This window comes from Amblyraja radiata, chromosome 7 (genome assembly GCF_010909765.2).
Source record: "Amblyraja radiata isolate CabotCenter1 chromosome 7, sAmbRad1.1.pri, whole genome shotgun sequence".
NCBI classification, from domain to species: domain Eukaryota; kingdom Metazoa; phylum Chordata; class Chondrichthyes; order Rajiformes; family Rajidae; genus Amblyraja; species Amblyraja radiata.
This window is the reverse complement of record NC_045962.1, coordinates 82,687,496-82,700,432: the sequence shown is the minus strand read 5'-3', so window position 1 is coordinate 82,700,432 and position 12,937 is coordinate 82,687,496. Positions and strand designations below refer to the sequence as shown.

Sequence of the window (12,937 nt, the reverse complement as noted above, 5' to 3'; positions counted from 1 at the left end):
GTGAATCTGTGGAATTCATTGCCACAGAAGGCTGTGGAGGCCGTCAGTGGATATATTTAAGGCAGAGATAGATAGATACTTGATTAGTAGGGTGTCAGGGGTTATGAGAAGGCAGGAGAATGGGGTTACGAGGGAGAGATAGATCAGCCATGATGGAATGACGGAGTAGACTTGATGGGCCGAATGGCCTAATTCTACTCAAATCGCTTATGATTCCAAAATCACACCATGCCTTTCCTCAACTTTCAATTAACACACATTAAAATCTAGAGAAAGGGTACACATCGGAAAAGTTTAAAATTACCTGTATGATAAAACGCCAGGAACAATAACAATAATCCCATGAAGACGTTGCTTAAAAAAGTGACAAATCCACAGGTTATTCCCTCTGGCACTGGGTACACAGTCTCCACAAAGAGTTCAAAGAAGAAGGGAACACTGCTGATGATGAATACTCCAGTCAATATGCACGATGTGTATAAAGTCACTGCAATGTCAAAGAGAACCAATTAAAAGTAGAAAATTGAATAACGTTTTGTACCAACGTTACATGAGCATACACCAATTAAAGCATGAGATTTAAGGCAAGAGTAGTGTGCCAATTTGCTATCATTTCTGTTCCCATCACATTTGGGGGGGGGGGGGGAGGGGGAGAAAAGATTTGTGCTGCACTTTCAAGGAAATGGGGGGGGGAAATGGTGAACAAACTAAAATGGGGGACAAGGAGAGGAGAGGAGAGAGAGGGAGAGAGGGGGGAGGGAGAGAGGGGGGAGGGAGGAGAGGGAGGAGAGGAGAGGGCGAGGGAGGAGGGGGGGGAGGAGAGGGAGAGGGATGAGGGGGGGAAGGAGAGGGAGAGGGAGGGAAGGAGTGGGAGGAGGGAGTGGGAGGGGCAGAGGGAGGGGGAGGGGCAGAGGGTGGGGGAGGGGGAGGGGGAGGGGGAGGGGGAGAGGGAACAAAAGACTGAGTGGAGGTGGGCGAGAGGGGAGGGGAAATTGGGCTGGAGAATTAAAGGAGCAAATGGGAACAATCAAGTCAAGCAAAGGGAAGGTGTTAAAGAGGAATGATGAGCAGGGGAGGCGGCATTGAGTTTGGGAGGGCAAACAAGCTGGGCTGTGGGGAGGGATGGAGAGATAGGGTAAGAGGGAAGACCGGGGTGGAAGATTGCAACCTTCACGTAGTCCGCCCTGTTTCGACAAATGCAATCAACCCGGCGTGCACAATCAAATAAAACAAGTTGTCCGACAACTTTAGGCTGTGCACGCCATACGCAAGAAGAAGAGGGAAGACCCAGAGAGACAAAAAACAAGATAGACAGAGAGAAGATATTTATTTTAAACTTCAGATTACTTCAGATTTTAAGCTTCAGTAGTTGTTTCTCCCCCCCCCCCCCCCCCCCCCCAATTCCCTTCCCCCAGTTCCCTGTTCTATTTCTTTTCAAATTGTGGATATTTTATACTTTCTTCTCCTGAAGACAGGCGTTAGGGTTTGTCACTTGGATTTGCTGGTTCTTGCTCCCTCACAGAGGCAGTCTTGTCTGATGGGCTGGGCCAACTATCCTGCCATTGTTTTTAACCATCAGCTTGTTAAATATTGAAGTCAATAATGGGAACTCTTTCAGAAGACAAAGATAGTACACAAAGTAGCGTTCAGAAAGGAAAACAAAATACGGCTACATTCCACTGCCATGTTGAAGCGGTATAGAATCAAATGCATGGGGTTCCCAGGGAGATCGAATATCCCATTGTGCTACTTTTCTGTGGGCTAACAAAGGAAGCGTTTAGCAACAAAATGAGGACATCGTCAATCAGCTCTCCACAAAGAAAAACCATGCAGCAAAATTAACATATTTAATAAAATTTCATTTCAAAGCACGCACTTAAATCACGCAATATTTAAATTGAGTCAGAGTTGGGGCTGCACGGTGGTGCAGCGGTAATAATAATAATAATAATGTTTTGGTTATAGGGACAGTGCATATTGATGAACATTTGCATGTAAATATGCGAGATTGTAGCCAATCAGTAGCTAATTTCCGTCTCTAGTCCCAGGCAAAGGTAATAATAATAATAATAAATTTTATTTATGGGCGCCTTTCAAGAGTCTCAAGGACACCTTACAAAAATTTAGCAGGTAGAGGAAAAACATGTAAGGGGAATGAAATAAATAGTAGAGACATGACTAGTACACAAATTAAAGACAGAATTCAATACAAAACACAGTATGAGGCGATTAATGCACAGATGAAAAGGGACGGGGACGTGAGGCTAAGGATAGGCAGAGGTGAATAGATGGGTCTTGAGGCGGGACTGGAAGATGGTGAGGGACACGGAATTGCGGATCAGTTGGGGGAGGGAGTTCCAGAGCCTGGGAGCTGCCCTGGAGAAGGCTCTGTCCCCAAAACTGCGGAGGTTGGACTTGTGGATGGAGAGGAGACCGGCTGATGTGGATCTGAGGGACCGTGAGGGTTGGCAGGGGGAGAGGAGGTCAGTGAGATATGGGGGGGCCAGATGGTGGAGGGCTTTGTAGGTGAGGACCAGGATTTTGTATGTGATCCGGTGGGAGATGGGAAGCCAGTGAAGTTTTTTGAGGACTGGAGTGATGTGATGCCAGGATTTGGTGTGGGTGATGAGTCGGGCGGCTGCGTTCTGGACCAGTTGGAGTCGGTTGATGTAGGTGGAGCTGATGCCAAGGAGAAGTGAGTTGCAATAGTCCAGTCGGGAGGAGATGAAGGCATGGATGAGTCTTTCAGCAGCGGGCGGTGTGAGAGAGGGTCTGAGTTTGGCGATGTTGCGGAGATGAAAGAAGGAGGTTTTAATGACATGGCGGATGTGAGGCTCAAGGGAGAGGGTGGAATCAAAGATCACGCCAAGGTTGCGGGCCTGGGGAGATGGGGAGACAGTGGTGCCGTCGATGGTGAGAGTGGGGTTATTGATTTTGCTGAGTGTGGCTTTGGAGCCTATGAGGAGGAATTCTGTCTTATCGCTGTTGAGTTTGAGGAAATTTTGTTGCATCCAGGTTTTTATAGCTGACAAACAGGAGTTGATATGGGAGAGGGGGGGGTTGTGGGGGGATTTGGTGCCAAGGTAAATCTGGGTGTCATCAGCGTAACAGTGGAAGTCCAGTTTGAAGTGGCGGAGTATCTGACCAAGGGGGAGGATGTAGATGATGAAGAGGAGGGGGCCGAGTACGGAGCCTTGGGGAACGCCTTGAGTGACTGCGGCTGTAGCAGAGGTGTGGTTGTGGAGAGAGATGAAGTGGGATCTGTTGGAAAGGTAGGAACGGAGCCAGCTGAGTGCAGAGCCTTCAATGCCGAGGTCTTTGAGTCTGATGAGCAGGAAGGTGAAGTGTCTTGCCCAAGGACACAACGACAGTACACACTCCAAGCAGGATTCGAACCGGCCACCTTCAGGTTGCCAGCCGAACACTTAGCCCATTGTGCCATCTGTCATCCGTAGAGTTGCTGCCTTACAACGTTTACAGCGCCAGGGACCCGGGTTCAATCCTGACAACAGGTGCTGTATGTATGGAGTTTGCACGTTCTCCGCATGGGTTTTCTCTGAAATCTTCAGTTTCCTCCCACACTCCAAAGACGTACAGGTTTGTAGGTTAATTAGCTTGGTATAAATGTAAAATTGTCCCTATTGTGTGTCGGATAGAGTTAATGTGCGGGGATCGCCGGTCGGTGCGGACTTGGTGGCCCGAAGGGCCGGATTCCGCACTGTATCTCCAAAACTAAAACACATAAGAGTTATGCAGTGTGGAAACAGGCCCTTTGGCCCAACTTGACCACACCGGCCAACATGTCCCATCTATACTAGTCCCACTTGTTTCGGCCAAAGACAGGCAACTGGAACTAGTGTATATGGGACTTGTTGGCCAGTGAGGGCAAGTTGGGCCGAAGGAACTGCATCCCCGATGTTGGGGGAGTCCAGAACCAGGGACCACAGTTTAAGAATAAGGAGTAAGCCATTTAGAACGGAGACGAGGAAACACTTTTTCTCACAGAGAGTGTGGTGAGTCTGTGGAATTCTCTGCCTCAGAGGGCGGTGGAGGCAGGTTCTCTGGATGCTTTCGAGAGAGAGCTAGATAGGGCTGTTAAAGATAGAGGAGTCAGGGTATATGGGGAGAAGGCAGGAACTGGGTACTGATTGGGGATGATCAGCCATGATCACATTGAATGGCGGTGCTGGCTCGAAGGTCCAAATGGCCTACTCCTGTACCTATTGTGTATTGTCATCCACGCTGTAACACTGTGACTTTATTTAAATATGGCGTCATTTAAGTCCGTGCTTTGAGGTAACCTTTTATTAAATGTGTTTGAATTTGTTAATCTAGAAACGTATAGCGCAGCTCATGCAGGTTAATAAAAGGAAGGCAGATTCAGATGGAACCCATAATGGTGTTCATTTGATCTCATTGTGCAGTAGGTACCTCTTGTTATAGGCAGATGGGTGACGCTGTTGAAGCAGGTGAGGGCAAACCATGCAGATGACAATGTGGCTCCAGAGAACAACAGCAGCAGGATGAGTTTTAATATTCCTCTGAAGAAGTCTGCAAATCTGCAATATCAAACGTGAAATTTGAGGCTCTCAAGGATCAGTGAATCACGCTCGACAACAGCAAAAAAAAGTTTCAAAAAGCAGAACTTGTACAGAGAAGATCATTTATTTATACGTTGTCTCATCACATCCTCAGGGTGGTGTGAAGACACTGTCATAGTGAAAGAATTGCATTTGAAAGACCATCATCATTTTCAGATGGACGCAAATCAGTCTGCACACAGTTAGGGGCAACAAAACAAAAATTGGAAAATTACATCAGATGTTCTTGGTGTGTTGGTTATAAGACAATTGCTCGCCAGGAGAAAAAGCAGCTGTCGCTTCCATCTCCTAACAAGGTCACAGAAGCTGGCAGGCAATGCTTAATGTTTCACTGGGGAAATAGCACCTTCACCAACACAAAACATACTTAGTGATGTGTTAATGTCAGATCACATAGCGATGTCTATTTTCGGGACAACTCAAACGTCTGGCTCAGAGGCGACAGCGTAATCAAATCAAGTGAGAGTACTCGGGATAATGTTCAGACCTGATCACTTTTCCTCTATTGCTAAAAAAAAATGTTTAAAATCTTAACGCAAAGAATAAATGTCTTAAAGAAATAGTTCAGGGCGGCACGGTGGCGCAGCGGTAGAGTTGCTGCCTTACAGCGCCAGAGACCCCGATCGATCCTGGTGCTATCTGTACGGAGTTTGTACATTCTCCCCGTGGGTTTTCAATAGACAATAGGTGCAGGAGTAGGCCATTCGGCCCTTTGAGCCACCACCGCCATTGAATGTGATCATGGCTGATCATCCCCAATCAGTACCCCGTTTTCCTTGGGTGCTCTGGTTTCCTCCCACTCTCCAAAGACATACAGGTTGGGAGGTTAATTGTCTTTGGTAAAATTGTGAATTATCCCTAGTGTAGGATAATGCTAGCGTTCGGGGATCGCTGGTCGGTGCGGATTCGGAGGGCTGAGCGGCCCGTTTCTGCGCTGTATCTCAAAAACTAAACAACACAATCTCTAAAGAGAGTACATTACTCAATGACATTAATGTTTTTGCAGCATCTATAAATTAAAATCATAAAATATAAAATATTCACATAAGAAATGTACAGTCCATCATGCCAGTGCCAGCTCTCTGAAGGAGCTGAACGATTACTCCCACTCCCTTGTCCTTTCCCACGGCCCTGTAAATGTTTCACTCCAACTTCAGTAGTTTCGTTCAAGTGTTGTATTTGGGAGGGAAATAATGCATTCAGTACATCTCAGTCAGTTGATGCTCCAACCTCTTAATGCTCAACCACCACCACCACCACTAGCTCAGCACATATCTCTCTGAGAACATCAACTTCTCTTTTCACAAGCGCTTGACCTGCTGAGTTCTCTTTCCTCTCCAGCATTTTTTCCCCAAGGTTTTCCAGCATCTGAGGTATATTTGCATTTGTAAGTCTTCGAGGGACGTTTATAAAAAGGAGAAAGTAGTAAACAATTGAGGGGCAAAACTAGGAAATGCTCCGAGACCATCCAAAGCAGTCAAACAAGCTTCAAGTGATCGGGTTCCCCATAATTCATCGCATCTGGCATTGCAACCACAATGCCTGAATCTGCCCTCTTGCTACAGTGGCTCATACATTCCATGGAAACAAACAAAAGTGCGAGAATCATCCAATTATCTCTATTCGCTTGCTCCTTCTCATAGCCCTGCACTTGCTTCCTTTTCAAGTATACATCCAACTCCATTTAGACATCTTTTTAAAAGAATTAAGAGTTGAAATGTGCATTCTTATGTGTACATTTGCATCATAACTACAGTGTTAACAATAGTTTAGTGCTGCAGCCGGGAAACAGGCCCTTTAGCCAGAGTCCAAGGCAGCCAGCGATCCCCCCACACTAACACTATCCGACACATATTAGGGACAATTTGAACATTTTACCAATTAACCTACAAACCTGCACGTCTATGGAGTGTGGGAGGAAACTGAAGCACCCGAGGAAAACCCACACGGTCACAGAGAGAACGTACAAACTCCGTAGACAGCAGCTGCAGTCAGGATTGAACCTGGGTCTTTCGAGCTGCGAGGCAACAACTCTACTGGTACGCCACCGTGCAGCGGTAGACATCATTTAAAAAGAATTAGAATTGAAAGAGAACAACCCTTGTGTGCGCATTTGCATCATAACTACAGAGTTACCATTAGTTCTTTAGCTGTGTCTGTTTTTGCATCAGAGCCTAATTTTAGAGCGGAATGTAGTATAAGCAAGTCTCTTCATAGGTGGAAATCTGCTTAGTTGCAGCCTTTGGTGGAATATCAACAACCAATTTATATTACACAGGCATCAGTAGAAGTCCCTGGAGATAAACCTACTTGAAATGTGAAAGGGAAGCAAGCAGAAAAGTGGAATATCAGGCAACTGCGTGCACTAAAATACAATTGCAAGCATGGATTCTTTTCTGCTTTTCTGAGAAATTGTATGACATCAGCAGAATTGGAATATATTTCTACCAGTGCAAAACTTTAAATGAGACTAAACTCCAAACCGGTTTACATTGAGGGGAAATGAACTAGTCAGTAATTCTGTAGGAACAGCATTGGAAAAGTTGGCTGAGGACAGCTGAGAGGTTTGACTGTGTTGGGAGTATCTTTGATGGGAAGCAGGAAGGCAATGAGGTTAAGATAAGGAAAGGTAAAGGCAGCATGGTGGCGTAGTGGTAGAGCTACTACCTTACAGCGCCAGAGTCGTGGGTTCGATCCTGACTACGGGTGCTTGTCTGTATAGTTTGTACGTTCTCCCTGTGACCTGCGTGGGTTTTCTCAGAGATCTTTGGTTTCCACCCACGTTCCAAAGACGTACAGGTTTGTAGCTTAATTGGTTTGCTATAAAAGTATCAATGTCAAATTGTCCCTAGGTTAATGTGCGGGGATCGCTGGTCAGTGCGGACTCGATGGGCCCACGCTGAATCTCTAAATTAAACTAAATACAATGAGTTGGATGCAGACTGGATGCAAGTTATCAATAGGGTACAACATGGTGCAGACAGGTTTGAGGGAAGACGGAAAAGATATGCTTGGTGACTTTAACAATGGCAGGTTTAAGTCTCCAGTCACGGCAAAGCTTGGAATGCAAAGAAAACGATGGAAAGATACAGATTGACATCAATAATATTGACGCGTCTGTACAAGGACAGGAAAAATGGATGAAGCGGCGCCAACTCCAAAGAAAGATACTATTAGATTCTATTGTACAGTGTGTGGAAGTACAGTTCTGCAGCTGATTATCATTCAGTAAATAGGGCAGGTCTATTATTGACCTGCATATAATAGAGGTGACTACTAGTTGAGAAGAATGTAGGGGGAAAGATGAAAAGTCACCATGGGTAAAGGAGTAGGCAGAGATGAAGTTACAATCAAGCGTGATATTATTAAATGGCAGAGCATACTTGAGGGCCGAGTAGACATCTCCTCCTCCTAATTCATATATATTGTGTAACAGGCATAATTCATAACACGAGGGAGAATCTTGCGAGCACAAGACAAGAGTCCTGAGCTAAAGTAAGCCAATATGGGCCAGCACATCGAAGCAGTAGCAAAGTGGCCAACGTCTCGACATGAAATGTCACCTATTCCGTTTCCTTTGAGATGCTGTCTGATCCGCTGAGTTACTCCAGCATTTGTGCCTATCTTTAGCCAAAACAATCTTTGCACTACAATTGTGCCAATAAGAGGAGACACAGGTATCTGCAAATAGACACAAACTGCTGCGGTAACTCAGCGGGTCAGGCAGCATCCCTGCAGAACATGAATAGGTGACGTTTCAGGATGGGACCCCTTAGGTAGTGTAGGGAAGGCGGGAAAGTAAGCTAGGAGAGAGGAGAGGCAGGACAGAGGATGGCCAGTCAAAGGTGAACACAGGCGAGGCGGTTATTTGATGGGCAGATTGGTGGACAAAGGCCAGAGATGAAGAGACAGTCCTATCTTGCCCCTCCTCTCTCTTAGCTTTCTTTTTTGCTCCACTAAAATCAGTCTGAAGAAGTGTTCCAACCCAAAATGTCACCTGTACATGTTCCCCAGGGATGCTGCTTGACCCGCTTCAACATTTTGTGTCTATCCTTGGTATAAACAATCAACTGCATTTCCTTGTTATTAGCATCTGTAGATGCGGGATCAAGATCAAAAATCAAACTACTTGAAGACATACATTCCCCAATTGACCCATAATAATGATACAAATGTGGGTGGCTTTGCAGATAGAGAAGATAGTTGTGAAAGATTGCAGCAGGATCTGGATCGATTGACCAGGGGGGCTGAGGAATGGTTGATGGAATTTTTAATGCAGAGAAGTGTGAGGTGTTGCATTTTTGGACGTCTAACATGGGCAGGACCTACCCAGTGAATGGTAGGCCTCTGGGTAGTGTTGTAGAGCAGAGGGATCTAGGACTGTAGGTGCATGGTTCCTTGAAGGCCGAGTCGCAGGTACATAAGGTGGTCAAAAAGGCTTTTAGCACATTGGCCTTCATCAATCAGAGTATTGAGTATAGAAGTTAGGCGGTCATGCTGCAATAGTGTAGACGTTGGTGAGACTTCATTTAGAGTATTGTGTTCAGTTCTGGGCACCGTGTTATAGGAAAGATATTGTCAAGCTTGATGGGTTCAGAGACGAATTACGAGGATGTTGCCAGGACTAGAGGGTCTGAGCTACAGGGAGAGGTTGAGTAGGCCGGGTCTCTGTTCCTTGGAGCGCAGGAGGATGAGGGGTGATCTCATTGACGTGTATAAAATCATGAGAGGAATAAATCAGGTAGATTCAAAGATTCTCTTGCCCAGAGTAGGGGAACCGAGGACCAGAGGACATAGGTGCAAGGTGCAAGGTGAAGGGGAAAAGATTTATTAGGAATCCGAGGGGTACCTTTTTCACACAAAGGGTGGTGGGTGTATGGAACAAGCTGCCAGAGGAGGTAGTTGAGGCTGGGACTATCCCAACCTTTAAGAAACAGTTAGACAGGTACATGGAGAGGACAAGTTTGGAGGGATATGGACCAAACGCAGGCAGGTCAGACTAGTGTAGCTGGGACATGTTGCCGGCGTGGGCAAGTTGGGCTGAAGGGCCTGTTTCCACTGTATCACTCTATGACTCTATAAAGTTGAGCATGATGACTTCAAAACCAATGGGGCCAGGAAGGCCAAATGCGTTATATTTTTAATTTTTTAAAGAAAATTAATAGAAATGAATTTTCAACATCAGTTTTTGGTGGAGTTTGTTGATACCACTCCTCTCACCCCCAACCCCCCCCCCCTCCCCACCACCGATCCCGATTCCCCCCCCATCCCCGCCCCACCCCACCCCAGCCAAAAAGGGACCCAGCAGGGGGAGCCAGATGCTGGTTTAAACTGTAGACACAAAATGCTAGAGTAACTCAGCAGGATAGGCAGCATCACTGGAGAGAAGGAATGGGGGATGTTTCGGGTCGAAACCCTTCTTCAGACCGAGTCGGGGGAAAAGAAAACAAGAGATATAAACGTGGATGTGGAGAGATATAGAACAAATGAATGAAAGATATGCAAAAAAGTAACGATGATAAAGGAAAGAGGCCATTGTTAGCTGTTTGCTAGGTGAGAACAAGAAGCTGGTGCGACTTGGGTGGGGGAGGGATGGAGAGAGAGGGAGTACAGGAGCTACTTGAAGTTAGAGAAATCAATACTCATATCATTGGGTTGTAAGCTGCCCAAGTGAAATATGAGACGCTGTTCTCATGGAAGTATGATGAGGATGTTATTACTTTTCAAAGGAGGTTTGAGAACAATCATTTTGTCTGCCTAGCTCCCTCTAGTCATGACAGTGTTTAGAATAAAGTGCACTTTGGGATTTCAGTGGCAACGAGCAATTCAACCTGCCCATCGATGTCCACTGACTCTAATCTTCAGAGCTGGGGCTGGTGGCCTGGGAGATGATGGCACCCTGTGCTTAACTCCCAATGAATATGAAGAGTTTTGCAGAGATGATGTTGGCGATATTGCTGCCATGTTCAAAGGTACCCGTTGTAGATAGCTCACCGCTCTAAAACACATTGGAAGGCAAGGATCACTGGTGCCTGGTAGATTGAAAGTGTTGAGTCTCGATCTTCAAGCATTTTTTTTTAAGACAGCTGAAGGCACTGAAAGTGTTGTTGAATTTTATTGTCAGTGGATGCCTTCATTGAGAGATGGCTCCTGGGAACTAGATATTCCATTCGGGTAGCTCACAATCCTCCACCACTCTCTTCCCCCCCCCCCCCTCCCCCACATGGATTCACATCCATTTCCCCCCTCCCCCTTCTATCTAATCTCCTCCCTCTAGCTTCACAAATCGCAACCCTTCGGCACACCAGGTCCGCGCCGACCAGCGATCCCTGCACATTAACACTATCCTACACCCACTAGGGACAATTTTTACATTTACCAAGCCAATTAACCTACAAACCTGTACGTCTTTGGAGTGTGGGAGGAAACTGAAGATCTCAGAGAAAAGCCACGCAGTCACGGGGAGAGCGTACAAACTCTGTACAGACAGCACCCATAGTCAGGATTGAACCCGGCTAAGGCAGCAATTAATGTATCACACCTTCTGTCTTATCATCTCTGGCCTTTGTCTATCCATCTGCTTATCAACTCCCCCACCACCGCCCCCCCCCCACCTTCACCTTCATCCACATACTACCTGCAAGGTTTTGCCCGCCCCTCCTCTCTTCCAGCTTTCTTCCCCCCTCTACAATCAGTCTGAAGAAAAATCTTGACCCAAAATGTTACGCGTACATTCTCCAGGGATGCTGCCTGACCTGCAGTTATTTCAGCACTTCTTTTGCTTACAGTTCTCAGGTAAAGATTAATTGCAAACATTCCCAGTGAATAAAAATGAGCGCCACACAGTGAATGATTGGCCTCCGGAAAAGAGGAACAGGTCAAGGATGAAGTTGGTTGGGAATGGGATGCCAATCTGAAAACTTGTGTGGTGATATCCAGAGACAGTTTGATGAAACCCAAACAACCTGGTCTGACTTCCTTCGAACAAGGTACGCCTTCAACTTTGAGTTGCATGCCCAGAGTCGATGCTTTATTCTTGCCCCTCTCAGTTCTTCTTCCTCTTGTTGCTCATTATGGAGGAGTACTGCTAAAAAGGTAGTTTCCTTGACATGTGTAGGAAGGAACTGCAGATGCTGGTTTATACGGAAGATAGACACACAATGCTGAAGTAACTCAACGGGTCAGGCAGCACCTCTGGAGAAAAGAAATCGGTGATGTTTCGAGACCCTTCCTCAGACTGAGGAATCTAGTCTCCCTCTCCCCTGATTCTCGATCTGAAATGTCACCCATTCCTTCTCTCCAGAGAAGCTGCCTGACCCGCTGAGTTGCTCCCGCTTTTTGTATCTACTTTTCTTGACACGTCTGAGACTCCATATAATTATCCAGCTTCCCACCCAAGCAAAATTATAGTTGCGGCTTTATATCTACATCTGGTTCAAAGATTAAAATATACACTGAAGAAGGGTTTCGGCCCGAAACGTTGCCTATTTCCTTCGCTCCATAGATGCTGCTGCACCCGCTGAGTTTCTCCAGCTTTTTTGTGTACCATTAAAATATACACGTTAGACAAGTGGGATTCTTAAGACAAATAAATGCAAATAGGACTAACCTCGCACAGAGTATTCCAACAACGCAGCCACCAATTACTGACCAAAACCCAATCCAACCAGCATCAACCTAAAAACAGAAGCAAAGTAATTTAAAAAAAAAACAAATCGCACTTACAAAGCTTCTTTCATATATCTTGGCTTAGAAACATAGAAACATAGAAACATAGAAAGTAGGTGCGAGAGTAGACCACCAGGTCCGTCGAGCCCGCACCGCCATTCGCTCATGGCTGAACACTAAACAGACACACTTACCCACAAACAGTAGACACAAGACACAGAACACAAGACACTACCCTCCCCTTTATACCGCTATCACCCCTCTCCACCCCAAGAACCTCGTGATCTCCTGGGGGAGGCAAAAAACCGGATAAAAACCCAGGTCCAATTCGGGAAAAAAATCCGGGAAATTCCTCTCCGACCCCAATCTAGGCGATCGACACTTGTCCAGGAGATCACTCAGGTCTTACTATACTAACCATACCTAGGTCCATATCCCTGCCCTCTCCCCGTAGCCCCTTATCCCCTTGGCAGCTAAAAAAACATCTATTTTAGTCTTAAATATATTTAAAGTTTCTGCTTCCACTGCTCCCTGGGGCAGTGAATTCCATAAATTAACCACCCTCTGGGTGAAGAAGTTCTTCCTCATCTCAGTTTTAAAAGAGCCCCCCCTTATTCTGCAACTATGTCCTCTAGTTCTAGTTTCCCCGATCATTGGGAACATCCTCG

The 12,937-nt window shown here is 46.1% G+C and overlaps 1 protein-coding gene across 1 annotated transcript in view; it reads right to left on the bottom strand.

Moving 5' to 3' along the window:
* slc49a4 (solute carrier family 49 member 4) overlaps positions 1 to 12,937 on the bottom strand; it is a 90,814-nt gene that overhangs the window by 23,644 nt on the left and 54,233 nt on the right. Inside the window, exons 6-8 of the mRNA XM_033024862.1 lie at positions 12,211 to 12,278; positions 4,432 to 4,559; positions 305 to 487 (exon numbers count right to left, since the gene is read on the bottom strand). Coding sequence (XP_032880753.1) covers positions 305 to 487; positions 4,432 to 4,559; positions 12,211 to 12,278 — 379 coding nt within the window. The remainder of the gene's footprint in view (positions 1 to 304; positions 488 to 4,431; positions 4,560 to 12,210; positions 12,279 to 12,937) is intronic.